The sequence below is a fragment of the Pteropus alecto genome, unplaced genomic scaffold (assembly GCF_000325575.1).
Source record: "Pteropus alecto unplaced genomic scaffold, ASM32557v1 scaffold110, whole genome shotgun sequence".
NCBI classification, from domain to species: domain Eukaryota; kingdom Metazoa; phylum Chordata; class Mammalia; order Chiroptera; family Pteropodidae; genus Pteropus; species Pteropus alecto.
In genome coordinates, this window is record NW_006431920.1 from 1173325 (window position 1) to 1194000 (window position 20676).

The 20676-nt window shown below is 45.8% G+C and overlaps 1 protein-coding gene and 1 pseudogene across 4 annotated transcripts in view; one reads left to right on the forward strand and one right to left on the reverse strand.

Annotated features, from left to right (window-relative positions):
• The first annotated feature begins 568 nt into the window (after positions 1-568).
• Positions 569-686, forward strand: LOC112475461 (annotated as a pseudogene).
• Positions 687-15735: 15049 nt separating this feature from the next.
• COPS7B (COP9 signalosome subunit 7B) overlaps positions 15736-20676 on the reverse strand; it is a 23569-nt gene continuing 18628 nt past the window's right edge. For all 4 annotated transcript variants that reach the window (XM_006906637.3, XM_006906636.3, XM_006906635.3 and 1 more), the window contains one exon: positions 15736-17134. In XM_006906637.3, the coding sequence (XP_006906699.1) occupies positions 16976-17134 (159 nt within the window). In that variant the 3' untranslated portion in view covers positions 15736-16975. The remainder of the gene's footprint in view (positions 17135-20676) is intronic.

The following is a 20676-nucleotide window of genomic DNA, read 5'->3' on the forward strand; positions in this document are numbered from 1 at the left end:
CTCTGAATGACCAATTTGATAAATTTAGCAAACGTACTGACGATGCACTAGACTCGTTGCTGCTCGCTGTTTATACAGCTGACAAGCAATCTGTGTTTTATGGAACAGTTTTAAAAGAATTTGAAAGCAGTTTTGATTTTGTCTTCAGATGGCATTTTAAGCAATGTTCAGTTTGCCTCTGTCTCCGAGCTGCGAGGAGAGGGGAGAAAGCAGGAGAACCAGGCCCGGCCCAGCCGGCTTCCAGGAAGGGGGGCCGGGCGGAGGGAAGAAAGAGAATTGTGCAAGGAAGTGAGGGGCCACGCCTGCCGGGTGCCCCGTGAAGGCCTCAGGGGCAAGTAGAGGCCAGAGCAGGTGCACAAAGAAAACTCCATGGCCGCCGCGGGTGAGACCCGCAGGAGGCCCCTGAGCAAGGGCCAGAGGCCTGCCCCAAGGGGCAAGCCCCCCGTGAGTCCTTTTTCCCTTGGGACTGGAAGAACCAAATGAAGCACAAATAAATGAATTACTTACCTAATCCCATGCACATGCGTAACTAGGTTGTTTCTGCTTTTTTTCCTATTATAATGTTACAGTCTACGGCCTTGCTACCCTGAACACGCCCGATCCCGTCTGATCTCGGAAGCTAAGCAGGGTCGGGCCTGGTTAGTATTGGATGGGAGACCACCTAGGAAGACCAGGTGCTGTAGGTGTAAACAATAAAAAAATTAGGGATTGTAAGATGACAAGGTCCTTGCAATCTGTGAGGTCAACCAAGGGTCGTCTCGCCTAAAAAAAAAAATTATAAAATAATGATGTTATGTTAAATATAATTGGGCATTACACTTTTACCATGCTTAGAATTATTTTCTTAGAATGCCTAGAAATTAATGGGTCAGAAAGTTCAAACACCCGTGGCAAACGACCCCCGCATTTGGGGGAGAGGGGGTGTGCCAGCGCGGATGAGCAGTGTCTGAGGGAGCCTGTGGGCTTCCACCCTCCAGGCCCAGTGAGGATTTGCTCCTTAAAATCCTGTAGTTTCGTGATCCATGGCTTAGGCCACGGGAGGACAATTTCAATTTTGCTCTTGAAACATGTATGAAGTCTTGCTGCCCAGAAGCGAAGGGTTCATCATCCCTTCATCCATTCATTCATTGATCACCTACTATGTGCCAGGTATTTGGCTAGGTGCTTGCGTAAGGGTAAATACAAAGCAAAGTTTAAAATTAATCTTAGAATTCCCTTGGTGCCAAAAGAACAAGAGAACTTCCCTCCTCTTCATAGTTCCCATTAGAAAATGTGAAATGAAAATGTTTTTCCTGTTTCTTTGAGATGTATGTACATCATTTTAAAAGTCAGTGAGCCTCTTGACAATTTTGCAGTCCCGGGAACGCCTTTCTTGGAGGCCTTGAGGCCACCTTCTTGAAATGTAAACGTCAAGAAGGGCGGACCCCTTCTCTCCGTCTCTGTGGGAGTCTAAGCCTAAGTGCTTGGCTCCAGGTGTCACTTCCCGCTTGGTGAAAAGACCTGAGGCATTTTATCTTTCCTTTGGATAAAAGGATAAAGACAGTTAACATGTGTGTAATGGGTCCTATCTGCCTGGCTACACAAAACTGTGAGATTGCCTTCTGTCTTTGCAAGCTCTTTGGTGGATGCTTGTAAAGCGCGTGGCAGCCAGGGGTCAACGTTCATTCAATAGTAAAACTTTTCTCTCTCTCCTACTTTTGTGGAGAGGTTTCCTGGGTTGCAGGGGTCTTAGTCCACTCTCGCTGCTATAATACCACAGAACGGGTGGCTTATCCACAAGAAGAAGTGAGTCCTCACAGTTCTGGACGCTGGAAGTCCACGACGAGGGTGCAGGAGGTCGGGTTCTAGTGCCGCCCCACTCCTGATTGCAGACCGCTGACTTCCTGCAGTGTCCCCACATGGTGGAAGGGACAAGCCAGCTCTCCAAGGTCTCTTTCACCAGGGCGCTAATTCCATTCATGAGGGCTCTACCTTCATGACATAATCACCTCCCAAAGGCCCCACCCCGTAATGCCATCACCTGGGGCGCTGTTTCAACATATGAATTCAGGGGACACACATTCAGACTCTAGCAGCAGGAGTTTATTTTTAATCACTTCCCCAACAATTGGGACATAAGTGAACAAGGCAAAAATGGTCCAGGCTTTCAGGAGGTGACAGGCAAGATGCAGTTTAAACATTGACAGAAGTAAAAGTATAGTTAGGAACAAGGATAACCCTAAATAGGGGAGATCCCTCTTCCCTGGGCCATCCGGGCTGCTTATCCCAGGGGAGAAGGGCAGGGACCCCTGTTCCCCGTGGGGTTTCTCCTGGGTTATTAGCGGATCAGAATACAGGCGAGCTGGAGACAGAAAGACCAAAAGAAAACGTAGTTGACTGCAAACTGGTGACAGAAGGAATATACTAAGCAGCCAAGGAAAAAATCACAAAGGAAAACATGAACAGATGCTATTATTTAGGAATTTGTAACTTCCGTAGGTTTTTCTTTTACCCTACCACAATTATAAGGCTGATCCAACTATGGAAATATTTACATTATTATTCTATAAAGGGTTGGTAAATATTGATAAGAAAAACACTAAGGCCTTAAAAATAAATGGGCAAGGGGTTATAGCAGGCCCTTTTCAAAAGAGAAAACAGGTATGGAGAATAGATTCTACCCAGAAATAAAAATACCTGCAACTTAAACCAACAAGGGACCATTGCTTACCTCTTATCCCTGGAGGACATACTAAGGACAGAGGCTGAGGTAATACCGAGGTGGATGGGGCCCCGTGAGCATCTAGGGCCTCTGATCTGGGGGATGGGGGACAAGGGCTTAGAGAAATACTATGGAACATTTTAGGTCAGTGCCTCCAGAGAGGCCCCCAGGGGTGGGGACAGGGGTGAGGCACAGAAGGAGCACTGGGTGGGGCATAAGCTTTGAGTTTTAGGGAAGGACGTGCCCTTGAAGGAAGTGAGATGTGGCTGGGGAAAGCTCGCAGCAGGAGGCAGAACCAGAGGACATTTGGGCTAAAGTGGTGTGAGGGAGAAAGCCGGAGAGAGGGGGCTGGCTGCTGACTCGGGGCGGGGGGCGGGCAGAGGGTAAGAGGGGTCAAGCACACGGCCTGGCACCAGATGCCAAAGAAACAACCCTGTCCTGCTATGCAAAGTGCCACATGCCCACTCCCCAGAGTAAGCCCTGCCCTACCTCGGCCTCCACGGAGGGGGCCCGAACACCAGGCCCCAGAAGACAGCTGAAAAGAAGAATCGTTGTTTGGGAAGTATATTTTTTACAACGAATAATATCTTAGAGGGAGCGCATCCCTGGAGAAAGTTAGGCTAGTTTTGTAGCGCTCTTCGAGGCTCCTCTTTGTATTGGAGGGTCACACAGCTTCTAACAGCCGTAAAAAGAAAGCTTCGGTGCCAGAAAATAAACTGACAGGTGTATCATTTAGTGACAAAGATAAGGAAGTTTGTTGATGACAGCGTTAAAGTGTAAGGAGGGTATTATATGCCCATATAAATGATGGCTGGGGCCAGGTTCATTTTCTCTAGAGCTACCTATGGATGAGAAAAAGGGTGTTAGCATTTTTATGAGGTCACAGAATGTCAGGGCTGACTAATGCCTCTGAATAAGTATCTCACGCTTGGAATTTAATCCTCGCTCAGCTGCCTCTTAGAGAAAAGCCCAAACGCTAGGCAGCCACCTCCAGTCTGCCATTCTTGTGTTAGGACACTTGCTGAAAAACTCTTTCCAGGTAGAGGCCCATGGACTCCGACAGATGGATAATCCTCCTCCAGTTCCTCTGAGACGTTTGGCCAGTGAGGAGCGTGCATGCCTGTGACCATACTCACGTTTCAGGTCCCCTCCCCAGAGCCCCTGCTATAGTGCTAGAGTCCAGACTAGCGTTTAATGGCACTCCTTGGGGCTGACTGTAAAGGCTTTTCCCAACTCCCCAAGAATGTGGAAGACAGAAGAAAATGACTGCCCTCCAAGAGTTATTAAAAAGAGCCTGGAAAGAATATGGCAGAGTCATACCAGCCCACGTGAAAGATCTAGAATGGCTCTCAGGCCTCCAACACTCTACTGGGAGCTTCCGGGTTGGATGAATATATCTCAAAAAACACAGTGTCTTTTAGAAGGACACTGACCCCACAAAAGGTGCCACAGTGGGGCCTGTTCAAGCCAAGTCTTGGTGGGGAGTGGCTCTGTCCAGGACCTGTGGACAAGGGCGTCTTTGAAAGGAGGATGTGCCCGGCTACTGTGTCGTTAGCTGTCGACCTCATCGAGTTTCCTGGTCCTGATTTCATCTTCCCGAAACAATCTCTGTTTACGATTTGCGGTTTGCTTTCCCAAACGTGGGCCGGGCTCCGAGTAAACAATCGTAGATCGTAGGACCAGGTGTTTTCCATTCCCTCGGCAGCAATATTTCTCACAACTAAATTGGAGTTCTTGGGTTGATACATCATTCTCAGAAGTTTGATTAATGTGAATTTGTCCTGGAGAGCAGATGGCCTGGTGTATGGCCCCAATAAGGACTCCGCCTGACTGCCACTATTCCCAACAGAAAGAACGGTTGCCCTTTGTACACAGGTTTCTGTGTGGACACGTTTTCCATTCTCTTGGGTATATACGCCTAGAAGTGGAATCGCTAGGTCAAATGGCAACTCTCTAAGTTTTTGAGGAACTTCCAAACTTTTCCAAAGTGGCTGCACCAATTTATATTACCACCAGCCATGTATGAGGGTTCCAGTTCCTTCACAGCTTCGGCACTAGTTATGTGTTTCTGATGATTTTTTAATTGAGGTGTAATTGACACATACTGTATAGTATCTGTCTTTGTGATTACTGTCATTCTAGTAGTGCGGGTGGTATCTCACTGTGGTCCTGATTTGAATTTCCCTAAAAGATGGTGAGCATCTTCTCATGTTTATTGGCCATCTGTGCAACTTCTTTGAAAAAAAAAATGTCCATTCAGATCCTTTGCCCATTTTTCAGTTGATGAGAGGTCTTTTCCCTCCTGACACCAAACAAACATTAGGTATCTTTTCCAACCTCACTCCTACAATTCAGTGTTATTCGGACACTATTCCAGTGTCAGCCACCACAGGTTTCAGGGCTCAGTCCCACCCGACTTCCCCCCCTCCCAGGTGCCAGCCGCAAGTATCGGGTCCCCAGGTTACTTACACTTCTGCCCAACCTGGCTACAAAGTTGGGGTTCCCCCCAGGCTCAATAATTTGCTAGAATGACACAGAAAACTCAGAAAAATGCCTAAAGGGTCATGAGCCTGTCTTAGTGGGATTGGGGTGCGCCACCCCGCCGGGCTGTGGAGACATGTCCCACCGCAGCTCTCTGAACCAGTCATTTAAGGGTTTTTTTTGGAGGTTTCATTATGTGGGCATGGTGGTGCTGCTGCTGGTTAACTCAATCTCCAGCTCGTCTCCCCCCACGCCCTGGAGGTTGGGCGAGGGGCTGAAAGTTCCAACTTTCTAATCAAGGCTTGGTCTTTCGGGACACCAGCCCCACCCTGACTCTACCTAGGAGTGCTGTGAGGATCACCCCACCAGAACAAAAGACCTCCTACCACCCTTTTCACTCAGGAAGTTCCATGGGTTTTAGGAGTTCTGTGCCAGTAACTTAGGGACAAAGACCAAATATCTTTCTTATTTTACCATAATTGGGTTGCCTTTTCATTATTGAGTTGTGAGAGTTCTTTACATATTCTAGATACCAGTCCCATACCAGATATTTAATTTGTAAATCTTATGCAGTGGGTTGGCTTTTAACTTTCTTATTGGTATCTTTTGAAGCACAAAAGCTTTTAATTTTGATGAAGTCCATTTTGTCTTTTTTTTTTTTTTTTTTTAAGCTTTTGGTGTCATAGCTAAGAAGCCATTACCAAATCCAAAATGACAAGGATTTATCCCTATATTTTTTCCTAAGAATTTTATAGTTTTAGCTGTGATACTTAGGTCTATGATTCACTTTTGGCTAATTTTGTATATGGTACGAGGTACGTATCAACTTTTATTTTCTTTTTGGTCTGTGGACACCCTGTTGTCTTAGCACCATTTGTTGAAACCACTATTCTTACCCCCATTGACTGCCTTGGCACCCTGTCAAAAATCAACTGACAGAAAATGTGACGTTTACGTGGACTCTGAGTACTATTCCAGTCATCTATATATCGATCTTTATGCCACCACTACACTGTCTTAATTATTGTTGCTTTTTAGTTAAGTTTTCAAATCAGGAAGTCCTCCAACTTTCTTTTTCAACATGGTTTTGGCTGTTATGGGCCTCTTCAGTTCCATGTGAATTTTAGGATCAGTTTCTCAATTTCTGCGACGAAGCCGGCCGGGATTCTGACAGGGGCTACATTGAGTCTGCAGATCAATTTGGAGAGTGTTGTGATTTTAATATTGTCTTTCGATCCATGAACATGTCTTTCCATTTATTTGGAATTTTTACATTTCTTTCAATAATATTTTGTAGTTTTAGGAGTATATGTCTTACACTTCTCTTGTCAAATTTATTCCTAAGTATTTAATTTTCTGGTCTTATTGTAAATAAATTGTTTTCTTAATTTCATTTTCAGATTTTTCATTACAAGCGTATAGAAATACAATTGATTTTTCAATATTGCTCTTGTACCCTGCAACCTTACTGAACTTTCCATTAGTTCTGATAGTTTGCAATTTTTCTTTTACACAACACGAAAACAGAAGCGAGGAGGGCTTCCTCAACGCCCCCGTTCCAAAAATTAAGAACTAATTTCACATTAAAAATAAGGATCACGAAATACCAGTGTCCAATCCCATCCAAAGCGTCTATAGGGAAAAAAGAAAATGAGGAGCAGACTAAGATCCAGACAGACAATTAGCAAAACTACACTAACTATTCCAGAGCAAGAAAAAAGACGTCGGAAAAATCAGAATCAGAAAACTCAGAAGTGAGATGACAGCATTTAGGACAGATTAAGAAATAAAAAGAAAAAATAACTTCAGATATGAAGTAAAATTAGAGGAAACACAAGAGAAACACAATATGAAAAGCAGGAAAAATTTTAAATCAAAAAGAACATATAAAAAGGATTCAAGAGAAAATGACATTTAAAATAGGCAAAGGAGACCCTGAAAATGAAATTCATCACAAGGGAACAAAACGAACATTAAAAACTAAAATTCAAAGATACTTTCCTGAAATTAAAAAAAGAAAAGAAAAAGAAAAAAAGATGTGATACTACCTTGCATTAGGATCCACTTAGAAGAGCGAAAGCGTAGAAGAATCTGAATGGAGAGCTTCCTATAAAGAATTACCAGTGATAACGGGAGTTGGGGCGATGGGAGAATGGCTCGGAAGGACTAAAAGGGACGCCACCGAATATAGAAAGAGCAGATAAAGGGAGAAGCCTCTACAACTAGGGCTGACACAGAGGAACCAAGAAAAGGGCCCCCACTTCCGGGACTGAGATCGACACCCTGGAAGAGGACACAGCTGTGACCCACTGAAAAGTGGAGGTTTACTGAGGCTGTGAAGCCACCCGAGGAGATGTCGAGGTCAGCTCTCGTGCGGAGGGGCCCTGTGCCACTGACCTCCAGGAGCTGCGGGAGGCGAGGGCCTGGTGCACGAGGCACACTGAAATCAAGAGGAGAGATGACAGACCCCTCCCCACTCCACTGCCCCTACACCGCACTCCACTGACGAAGTTGGGCCAGCTCGCAAAGGAGAAACAGTTACAGGGTCCAACTCCATTAACACAGAGCCGATAACAAAGAATGGATTTGGGAGCTAAGGCAGAATAGATTAATAACTGGTAAATAGATATTAAAAGATACGCAACAGACCTGAGAAAACTGACTCAGAATGAGCTATAACGAGACATATTTTAGTAAATTTAATGGATTTTAAAGGGGTGAGGGGATCCTTTAATCATAGAGGAGAAAAGGAGCAAGTATAACTTGTAAGGGAAAGAAAATGAGATCATCATCCGACATTTCAACAGCTCTGCTCTGTACCGGAAGAAAAGTGTGACCTACTGAAGGGGACAAAAATGTGAGCAAGGGTTTCATACCCAGGAAAACTGACTTTCAAGTATAAAAGGTGCAAAACGTTACCAATGTACAGAACTCAGGGGATAGTATTCCCATGAGCCCTTCCCAAAGAATTTACTTAAGAACAAGCCTCCAATTGCCAAAATTACTAGAGACATAGCAAAAGAGCTAAGGGAGAGCATTAAATACACAGTTACTTATAGAGCCAAACTATCTGAGGTTTAGAAGGGAAAGAATATGAGATGAGGGTGATAAGCTCATTGATATAGACACGGAACAGCTATAAAAATTGGGGTGAGATCTGTTCCATTATTTCCAGTCATCAGTCTGCTGGCAGCGGTATTAGTACTGCTATTCCCTGCTGTGTGTGTAATGTGGCCTGAAACAAATGAGTAATTATGGGATATTTTAATAATTATCCCATGTCCTAAAAATCAGGATTCTCAGTGTGGAAGAAAGGAGATAGAGCTGTAATTTTTTAAAAGATTAAATAAAAAAAGTGAAGTCCTGAAATTTAACTGGAAATTAATAGTACGAACGTATGGGGTATTTTACCCATCATTCTATCTGTACCTATCACTCTGTCCCCTGAAAAGGCCTAGAAACAGTGACAATACACGAGCAGTGAGTGCCCTTGAAGGCTACTCTGTAGTCAAGAAATGCCATTTCCCGCTAAAAGTCAGGGCTACATGGAGAAATGACTGACTGCAGGTCTGGGGAGAAAATACACAAAAGTTTGGAGCATCTTGACATAAATAGCAGCTTGAAGCTGTCACAGGCTATGCAGAGACTAGAGAAGCGTCAAACGAGCCAACCCAGAGGTTCCCACTGACCAAAGACAAGATCATTTGAGTTTTGATCATAGTAATAATTGCAACAAATTGAAACTCACCAAATTGATTTAAATCCGAGAGTTCATAATGGTACTGAAAATGAATTGGTCACTTCCGAAAGACAATAAGGAATCAGCTTATTATCCTGTAAACTGGTAAATGTAGAGGGAAAAGGAGGCATTTATCCTGCCTTCCTAAATGAGCTATACTACGGGGTAACCTCATGGTGGATGAAAGGAAGCATCTGTTTATAAAGAATTCTAGCAACTAAATGAAAAAAAAATGATGGAATTAAAACATCATCATTTTGTAGTGGTGGCAGCTGTGGCAGTTCTCATTACCGTATGTAAAACACTAAACAGTCATCAGTGTTTCCATCATCTGTGTAACACTCTCAGTATATTTTCTCCAAGCCCATTTGCCTACAAATTGTATGGAATGACAAAATTAATAAGCAATAAGATGTGAATTGCAGCACAATGAAAACATGCGTCACCATTTTGGCGCCACTGTGAATTAATGGATCTAGGGCCTGAGCATCCACAGCTAGGAACGGGAGAGGCAGCCTGACATTATGTGGTACCTAGAGTCTTGCCAGAGAGACAGAAGCTGTTTGATCGAGCTTCTAGATCCAGCTGACAGTGAGCAGCAAATACAGAGGGCGACGGAGCATATTAAACTGTCCCATGAGTGAGCAGCAAGCAAAATCCAGACGAACATGCAGACTAGGAGAGACGTAAAAGATAGAGTTTTAAAGTGGGCAAGGCTGAACCGTAGTTTCTGGGGATGCCTGTTTGGAGATAAAATTATAAAGAAACACAAGGAAGTGCTTACTGCAAAAGCCAGGGAGTGTTTACTCTTGGGGGAGGGGAGCTGTGATTGGGACAGGGGACATAGAGGTGCTGCTGGGGTGGCTACAACGTCCTCTTGGATACGAGAGCATTTGGGGTGTTTGCCTTATAACAATTAAACTCTACCTTGTTTTGTGTATTTTTCTATACTTCTATTTTGTAGCAAAAACATTTTTTAAAAAAGAATGTACTATATGATCCTGTCCTCCTGTCATAGCTTATTTGACCAGGGAGGGACACACGAAAGCCCTGCTGGAGGTAGTCGACACCTGTGCTTTACTGCCCAGCATCCGCTTCCCGTTCCCCTGGTAACAGCACCTCAAATTTCTTTTCAGATGCCTCCCCTCTCTGTGAACCTTTGGGGCCAGTTCAGTCATTCTTCAAGATTTTTATTACGTGAACCAATATTTCTCTATTATTTTTTTTATCACGCCAGTCTGCATTAGATTTTCTGCACCTTGCAAGTGTGTGTATGTTAGAAATGTTACGGCTGTAAGTAACAGAAAATTCTATTAATGATAATTTAGACAAACATGGATATATTTTTTTGCACAAAACAAGAAGTCCGAAAGATGACAGTCCAGGACTGCTCACGTAGCTCAGCAATGTACACACGAATGTACATAAAACCCTTGGCATCTGAAAAAGGCCTAAATTTTACCAGTGTCGATTGCCTTGTTTAGATATTGTACTAAAGTTAGGACAGACGTTCCCATTGGGGGGAACAGGGTGAAAGGTACATGGAGCCTCTATTTTTGAAACTAACTTCTGAATCTATGATTCCAAAATTAAACATTTAAAAAAATATGTGAGTGCACAATTTTGCATATGATGTCAGAGGCTTCACATCTTCTTGAGGCTCATCTAGCTTCCCAGGGTGACAGGAGGCCAGGACAGCATCACAGGCCCCCCGCTCCACAACCCCAAATGCCAGCATCACCACCCAGGCCCTCCCTGTTAAGCTGCTTCAACTTCCCAATGAGAATGAGAACAGCACCGCTCAAAGAGAGGGGCTGGCATGTGTGAGAGCTTATTCAGCTACCTTTCCGGAGGCTGGGGTGGGCACCTGCACACACACACATGCACACGTGCACACATGCACACGCACGCACACACACCCATACTTTGACACCTTGGGACTCACAGTGGCACAATAACAACAGTGGCCTCCGTCTAAGGGCTCCCGGGCATCTCCCATCAGACAATTAGTTACCTCTCTGGGACCCAATCTGGACCTTCAGTCATCTTCTTGTTCCTAGCCCACCCATGGACTTTCAGACAAACAACTCAATTTGGAGAGGAAATTCACCGCCTTGCCTGTGTTTGTCCTAAGTTCCCCTGAGTCCACTGCTGTCAACGTCTCAGGGCTCCGGTTCTCTTTTGTCCAAAATATACTGTTAAGGTTCAGATTTCAGCCCCAGTCCCTCAGCACCCTGGTGCACTGCTGCCCTCTGCTGGTCGTTTCTAGGTAGTACTTAGAAATCCATATAAAAAAGCGACAGCCCTGGTGGCAAAATGAGTAAGGAAAAACAAGAAAATCACAAAAGAAATGCAATGGGATAATCAGCAAACGATCAATACGTGTAATTAAAGAAATGAACAATACAACATCAAGGAGGTACCATTCCCTCAATTGGATTGGTGATCATGGCAAAGAATGACAATGTTTAGGGCTGTCCAGGGTTGGAACACATGGCTTGTCACAACGGGACACTCACAGAAAGTGATCATCTCAGCAGGCCACAGTCTGTAACCCACTCAGGCTCTGGCACCCCGGCACCCCGTAGTGAAGCGATGGCTTACACCGCTGGGGGAGTGTAAGTGGGCAAGGACTTCCGGGGGAAGAGTTTGGTCTATTTACCGGTGGCCTTAAAAATTCTAACCACTCGGAATCTCCAGCATTGTACTCCCAGTTTTACCTACAGAAGTTGTCAGACAATTGAGTGAAGAAATTATAACCAGAACCACCAACCTTTATACTGTCACATTCTCAGGTCAGATGTCCCCATTCTTCTCCCAGAAGCCAACCACACAGACATTTCAAAATCGAGAATCAAGCCTGTGGTTCCTTTGAAGCTGACCCCTAAGACAACAGGTGGGCTGCCATTATTGCTTGAAACCCTTCCCCTTTGCTCCCCTTGACACTCACAGTATTTAGGGAGAGGGCCTTTCAAGAGGTAACGAAAGTCAAATGAAGTCATAAAGATGAAACCCTAATCCTACATGACTGGTGTCCTTATAAGAAGAGGAAGAGACACCAGGGATGTATATGAGGAGAAGAGGCCAAGTGAGGACACAGCAAGAAGGTGGCCAACTACAAGCCAAGGAGAGAAGCCTTTTAAAAGACACCAAATCTGACATCTTGATTCTGGACTTCTGGCCTCCAAAACTGTGAAGGAATAAATTTCTGCTGTTTAAGCCCCCTATTCGGTGGTATTTTGTCATGGCAGCCCTATAAAATAATAACCTTGGTGAATGGTGGGCACCACTTACTGACTATATGAGCAGTCCTGGGAGACGGCAAGCAGGGATGACTACTGACTATACAAACTGGCAGAGAGAACCCAAGATAGAGATTTGGGTGTTACTAACGGGAGTGGATCATAGAACCTATGGAGAATGTACAGAAGTAAAAGAAGGTACGATGGAACCCTAGCAAACACCTCCAACTGGACCGTAAAGCAAGAGATGCCCCTAAAGAAATCCAGAACGGGCAGAGAAACACAAGGACAATCTAGAGATCGGGGCCACGAACACTCGTGGGTTTCATCCTTAACCAAGGTCTATAGTTCTCATCCCTAATGGAGCTGATGTCGCTTTTTATAATAAACACTGCTAACACCACCTTTACTGACCTATGGTCAAGTACAGATAACCTACCTATCAGACATTAGGTTACAAAATCAATTTAATGCCCAGGTGATGTAAAGGAGATGTAAAATGAAATTTATATATAATAAAAAATATATTTCAATCTGTAAATCTCAAGTATAACTATCAGATTTAATGAAGTAGACAGGTGCTCATGGCCATACACAGAAAGACATAGGTGCAATCACAGACTGAGCAGAGTATGCGATATTTGGAAGTCAAATACGTAAGTAGTGTGACAGTCCTTCAGGTCCAGTAAAAATCAACTAATTACTGCATTAAAAAAAAAAGTTTGAAGTCTCAGACTGTTAGAATGACTCTAAGAACTGGAATATGGTTTGGTTTCAGGCAACCCAGTACATCAGAGATGAAGAAAACGACAAATATGTAAAATTATCACCAGCTGTTTATCATCTTAGCTTCTTTGTTCCCCACCCCATTTCCCATGACTCAGAAGTTTCATTGGAGTCTAGGGTCATGCCACCCTGAACAAGCCTGAACCCGTCTGATCTCAGAAGCTAAGTAGGGTCAGGCCTGGTTAGTACTTGGATGGGAGACCAGCTGCTGTAGGTGTGAAAAAAAAATAAATAAATAAGGGATTGTAAACTGACAAGGTCCTTGCAACTAAGGGTTGCCTCACCTAAAAAAGAAAAAAAAAGAAGTTTCATGGGAGACCCCTACTATCACTGGCAGTCACCTCAGACTGGAACAGGAGAACAGCCTGCACTGGGGGCTCTGACCCCTCCCTAATGTAACCCGGGTCAGAACCATAATGCCGCTCTCATCTGGACAGACTTCAAAGCAGACCAGAGGCCGTCAGGAAGCAGACAGCCCAGGATTTAGGGAGGCTGGAGCCAATCCACAGGCAGTACTACCGAGCCAATTATAATACTGCAGCGTCTCCTTCCTGACCTAAGATGTTCCCCATTGTTCAGGACATCTCTTCTGAACGCTGTATTTACATGTAAAGCACCTGTGCATATTTCAGACCTGAAACCAGTCGTCACAGCCCGCCGCCACATGGGAAATGGCAGAGCCCAGAGACCAGGTCTCCTGAGTCCTAACAGAGCAGAGAACATTCCAGCTGTTCCCACAATTCCTGGAGCCCCAACCCCATACTCTCAGCTAAGTGAGTTTGGGAAGCAAAGACTGGGGTGTGTTGGGTTTCAGTTAAAAGCAAGATGAGCCCTCAGAGGAACAAGCAAGTGGAGGGGTGCCAAGGGTCAGTTTGGGAAGCAGACTCTCTATCGGAATGTAACACAGAGAAGGCGGCAGAACACACAAGTCAGAGATCCAGGAACCTTCGTTTTGCCACCCACCTTCGGGGCACTCTGCATCCCTGAGTTTCCATTTTCTCATGTAAAGTGAGGGTGACTGCAATACTTACCCTTACCAACCTGAGGAGATGGTCTGGGTGGGAGGGATTCAATGACTTAATGCTCAGGAAGACACTTTGCAGAGCACTCTATGGATGTGTTATTATCGTCATTACTATTCTTAAGGAAGCAGCAGAGGTGTGGAGATGAACCTACAGCTCCTTAGGGCCATGGGGCAAACAGCAAACGATCACGTGTTTCATACCAGTCAAGCCGCAGGTCCCAGTCTACTCCTGGGGGGAAGGGTGAGGATGAAACACTGCTCGCTGAGAGCGCATGTACCTGTTTGGGTCCAGGAAGAAAAGCCAGGCCCCGCGTAACGACATTTTGGTCAACGACAGATGGCTTCCAGGGCAGTGATCTCTTAAGGTTATAATGGAGTGGGAAAATTCCCGTCGCCTAGAGACCCCGCGGTTGTCATAACATCTCAGCGTTTTCTGAAGAGTGACACCTCCTCAAGAAGAGCTGCAGGCAGGTCTTTCAGGAGGCATTCCAGAAGGAGGCACTGTTATCATAGGCGATGACAGCTCCATGCCTGTTACTGCCCCTGAGGACCTTCCAGTGGGATGAGATGTGGACAAGGAAAATGGTGACACTGATGACCCTCACCCTGTGTAGGCCTGGGCTAGTGTGTGCGTGTGTCTTTAACAAAAGAGTGAAAGAAAAATACACTGTAGAATAAAAATATAAGGAAAGAACATAAAGCATTTTGGTACAATACGTTTGTGTTTTAAGCTAAGTGATATTGAAGAATCAAAGTCTTAAAAAGTTAAGAAGTTCATAGTTAAAAAGTTACAGTAAGCTACGGTTGATTTATTATTGAAGAGAAGTATTTCCTGTAAGGTTAGTGTCACCTTGGTGCACGGCGCTTGACGCCTCCGGCAGGGCGCGGTCATGTCCCAGGCCTCCCATCCACTCACCCTCGCTCGCCGACTCACCCGGGGCAACTTCCGGCCCACGCGCCCCATTCACGGTAATGCCCCAGAGAGGTGGACCACTGTTCATCTTTTATCCTGTGTTTTTATTGTACCTTTTCTATGTTCAGTATGTTCAGTTACACCAACACTTACCATTGTGTTACACTGCCCGCAGTATTCGGAAGGGTAACATGCGGTATGGGTTTGCAGCCCAGGGCCACAGGCTGCGCCTCCAGCCTGGGCATGTAGCAGGCTGGAGCCTCTAGGTTTGTGTCATGTTCTATGATGTTCGCACAATGACAAACTCACCTGACAATGCATTTCTCAGAACATATCCCATCATTAAGCAACGCATGATTGTAGGTGGAAAAACCTATAACGCTGAGAGGTATTTTTAAGAAATGTTTCCAAATATTTCTCCAAAATGTGTTCCACTAGATAGCACCAAAAAGGATTTGGTGGTGACATCAGTGTGGGACGGGCTGCCTCTCCGGCCTTCTCTGAGACCGTAGTAATGAACTTCCAATGAGGATATGGGATGCAGGATGTGCCACATGGATTTAACAACAGAACCCCTTTCCCGCAGAGTGCCTGTCAAGGGCTTTCATAAAACATAGGGAGGGAATTCAATTCTCCAGGGAGGCATAATGTCATACGGACACACGGACCAGCTTAAAGGGGAAACGAGACTATGAACATTTGGTCGAAGGCTGGCAGGTGCTAGACATGCTGGTAGAGAGGTCCAAGTCCCACCAGGGCATCGAAACGGCTCTGCGTCGCCCTGGCCGCCCCACTCCCAGCCCCCCGCATCCACCTGCTGTGCAGCCCCGCACTCTGCAGCCACACACATGAAATCTACGCTTTTATTTTTTGTTCAAAAATGTGCTTTTCCCCCTCAGTGAACTATAATATCAGTCCAGACCTCCACCTCACCTTAAAAAAAAAAAAAAACACGCACCCATATGCACGCGCCACCCTCCAACCAGGTGAAAAATCCCCGGCGATTAGTCTATAACAAATATTGACACGAGGGGGAAAAAAGCATGTTGAAATGTATTAGAATCAGAACCTGTACAAAAAAAAAAAATTAAAATATAACCTGAAACTGCTCAAGTTCAGAAAGGCTAGTCAAGTCCATCGCTCTTGCCAGGAGAATGCCATCATCAGAGGGCTCTGGGTCACCAGTCAGGAAGGGGTGGGAAGAAGGACTCAGAAGCGGCGACAGGTCCTTCCCCAGACAGAGGGGCCTCGGTACCACCATCCCCACCCCAGACGCAGCCAGGAGGAATCAAAGGTCTTGGGGGAGCGGGTGTTGGCGGACAGCCCCAGTGGGCAGCGGGCCTTCGCCCCAAAGACCAGTGTGAGTAGGCACAGGCGGCAGAGAACACCGAGCTGGGAGAGACTTCTGCCCCGAGCAGACCCACAGCAGCCTCCGCTGGCGCTCAGACACCAGGAATTAGTCAACCCACTGCTCCCGACTAAGGAGAGATGGGAGCTGGGCTAAGAGGCTGAAAACCCGCAGGTTTAGTAAACATGGCCCAGCGTCGCATCCCTCCACGGCCTGACCGGAGCTGCCAACAGGGCGCAAGGTAAGAGAGGGAAGACAGAGCACTCTGATACCTGGCTAGAGGCCCATCGTGGGCCCCGTGGTGCACGGGCTGGGGACAGAACGCCCTCCTCACTCAGAGGGGCGCCTCCTTCGCAGCCACCCCTGTGGGCTGGTTAAAGCTGCCTCCGGCTTCCGGCCAGCCTGACAGTATGACAGGGAGCAAAAGAAAAACTGGGACGGAGACGAGCCCTTAAACAGAGACGAGAACCTCCCGGGGGAAACCAGCCGGGCAGTGTCTGACCCTGTCGGGATGGCATCGGTGGAGCCCCTGAGTCTGAAGGGAACACTGAGGAAGGAGGGCGTGGGCAAGGGAGAGGGGTGACCGGTTCTTCTGGAACAGTACCAACAAGGTGCGGAGGCGCTGCTGAGGGGCCGGGCAGGTCTGGAACTCACTGAAGGTAGAGAGGGGAGGAAACAGGCCCTCGGCGTCCCCTCCCCACCTGACCCAGGCCTGGTGAGTGCCAGCTGCCCCAGCCGGCCCTAGTGGCGGCTGGAGACCAGACCTTTCACTTTGGACATCTTCTTGGTGGGCTGCCTCTGCTCCGTGTGAGGGGGACACTCCCGTTCAGCCAACTGTTGTTCCATCTCCTGAGCCGAGGAGGACGCGGTGGCTTTGAGTGTCTTCTTGATGTTGGTAACCTGGGTGGAGACAATCAGCGTGCTCAGCCTGAGAGCACTAGAAACCCATCGAAACTCCAAAGTTGTTCTTATTATAATGGGTGCCACCCAGGAAAGCAGCCAGAATCCTTTGCATGAAAATCTAAAATTACCTCCAGAAACCCAGATAAGAAGAAACGAGCAGGGGCTGCCCATGGGAGACACGTGGAAAGGAGCTGAGCGACAAGGTGGGACTAACGCCTGCTTGGCTGAAAGGGGGGAAAAAGCCAAGTGGACGGGGACCACTTGGCAAAGAGGGACAACATCAAAGTGAAAGAAAGCAGCGGTTAAAATGGCCTTAGGAAGAGAAAGGGTGACCAAGAATTCTATACTAAACACTTGCTGCTGTTCGCGTATGAAACCAGGAGTTGCCACGAGAACTCTGGGAATACAGCTCCATGAGACCTTCCCGAACGAACAACTGGAAGGTGAACTTCGGCCGGCTAAGTGACGAATGATGAAGACGTAGTAAAAGAAATGGCAAAACACGATCGCTCTACTGTTCTCAGAATACCTTTCTGCACTTAACAAAGGAGGGGCTCGAACACATTTAAGCAACTCCTGAAGCCCGTCCCCCGTCAGAACACACATCCTCTGTGATAACTGTGCGCTATTCTGCTGTGAATACTCTACGACCTCTAAATTAGCTCCCGGCTTGTTTCTCACCATGTACAGCGCCCCTACGGCAGCCTCTGCATTTACCTTTGCAGACTTTTGTGGCATCCATGAAGGACACGTGCCTAGAAGTGAGCTCTCCGGAGCAAACGGTCGGCTCATTTTACAGTTTCATAACCACTGCTGCCTTGCCTTCAGAAAAGAGACTGCACCAGCTCCATGCCTGTTTACGTACATGCCCCAGCACCAGCTCTGTGCACCTGTGATGCCTCTGCCCTTCGGCCAGCTGAGAGGAGGAAGAGCAGTTGGAGGAAGCACTAGGTATTCTTTTAATCATTAGAAGGACGAAAGACAAGCCTGGTGCAGGTTAAGGTAGTATGTGTCTGCTGCTGAGAAAGCAAAGGGGCTTCCACGTGCTTGGGGAAGCGGGCTTGGTTTTCTAGAGAGTGAAAAGGCAGTTGTCAGGTCAAAGTTCTCGAGAGTCAGAGTCTCAGGAGCTTAAGAAACAGTCCAAACGCAGAGCTGAAGCAACACTGAGAGTCAGACAAAAATTACGTTCCTGCCTAGAGATGTATCATCGGCAGGATGGGCTTTGATGATGTCGTAGCTCATTTTTAATTTTGATTTTTGTTGTTTTGAGATGTAGAAACAGCCATGCCCCATACTGCTGTCTGCTGAATCAACTCTATAACCTTCCTAAAAGGAGCACAGGGGACTGTGGCCGGGACAGAGGGCAGCCTAAGTCAAAGCTGGGTTTACCCAGTGTTCTGCCAAACCAAGAAGCACCATCTCAGCACCCCAGGCTTCCCCTCCCAGGGGCGCTCTGCTGCCTACAGTAGAGTCACTTGGTGAGACAGTGAGTGAAAAATTTGGAGCAAGTGGATGGCTTGCCACTCTTTCTAAGAGATATTTTTGTTTGTTTTATGTCAAGTGTATTTTGATGGCCCTGGAGGAAAGATTGAGAAATGTGATTTCTCAGTTATCAATGCTTTATAAAATAAATGTTTATAAAAATACTCTTAAGACTTGTCAAGTTTGATATGCTAAGTATTCTGAGAAAAATTAATTAAATTCTTAATAAGAGGTCACATGATAAGTTAATTTCTTTGCATGTCAGTTACCTGTGATTTCCAATGTGTTAAAAGATACTGCAACTGAAAAATATACATTAAGACACTGGGGGGAAAAAACAAGATTCGTGCCCATATTTTCAGTACCTGGGATGCACTGCCTGAGAGAATTCGTTTTTAAGTTTCCCCAAAAGCTGACAAATTTTATCTAAATAAAATACTACAAAACTAACAAGTTTTCAATACAAGGCCTGTATTTCCAAAAATGCTATCTTTCTAAGCAAATAATTACCTTTCTCGTTTAGCAAAACAGCTTATTAAAAATAAACAAAAAAGTATGGCTTACTTCATCTTGGCTGATAAACACCATTTGACCCATTTTTTCAAGTTATTTATACAATAATTTTCACTAAACAATCAGCTTATACTACAAATAATTTTCTATACCAATTATTTACTATATTGAGGAATAGAGTAAAAAAACAAAACGGAGTCACTATAGTTAATCTGCTAAATCACTAAAATCAAGAAGGTCGAGGCCTGAGGAAACAGTTCTATTGTTAACTAGCCCGAGAACTTATTTTGAACTTCCCAGTCCTGTGTCAATGCCTGCATCCATGTCAGACCTCCAGTTAACCCCTGACTGCCCTCTGAAAGACTAAGGGAGAATGTTCACATATCCAGACCCCTTGACATCCACCTGGGTCCATCATCCAGACCACCTGACATCTGGCTGATAACTGTCCTGGACCAATTCTAGGGCTAGGAATGCAGGACTGATTCTTCTCAAGAATGCACTTTTTTACTCTAAGAATTTAGTTTTTCTTTCTTCTCTGGAACATTCTGGGTATTTCCTAGTTGTGCTTCCGGTTTGTAAGCCCTAAGACCCTTGAATAAATCTTTGTCATTTATTTCTAGCCAACACCTTCAGAATCTTTGAGTTCATCCAACAATATCTGAGATTTACTGACAACCAGGCTCATAATGCCTACGTGAATAAGGAAAAAGTATTTATTAATTCCCAAATAATGGGTCTACTTTTGATCGTCTGCACCTGTGTTTCCGTAGAATATGTCATTACAAGCCTAGCAGAAATTAACTGACGTTTCTCTTTTCATAGTGACCTCAGGTGACTTGGGCTAACTTTGGAGTCAGAGTATCTGTGGCTAAGCTGAGAAGCCAGGCCCTGACCTGCCAACCTGAGAGGTACGTGGCACACGCACCCCACTTACCAAGCCAATCTCCCCTCTCAGCCTCTCAACAGCCAACCTGCAATAGCTGAGCAGGTCTAAACCTGTTTCGGCCTCGTGAAACAATTTGGAGAAGTCTAATTCCTCTTTTGCAGAATCGCCCTTCAAATGATGACAAATACTACCCCCGGCCCCCAGGCTTGTCATCTTTGGCCTAAATGTCCCTGGTCCCTTCTAATTTTCTTCCTGAGTGGCCTGGCTTGCATCCCATCCCCGTCCCATCCCATTACCCCAGATGACCTGGAGTTTGTCAAGCCCTTCAAAACATGGGCTTCAGGAATTTTCAGGTTCACCTGCTGGCAAAACTGTAGCCTCGCTCTGTCAGAGACCTTAAATATTCAGGTAAAAGGAGCGAGAAGAGCCTCTGGGGTCGGAAAACTTCTCTCAGCTGTAGGGCAAAGTGAAGGCAGACAACAGGAAGTAGAGCCCACAGCTGGAAAAGTCCTACAAAGAAACGAAGAGCTGGCGACAGAGAGGACAACTGTCCAGGAGGCACACTTCTGGTGCAGTCTAACTTAACTCTGGGGGGTTTTCCGCATAAGAGAAAACAGAGCTTACTTTGTCCAATCAGGCTTTATGACCTACACGA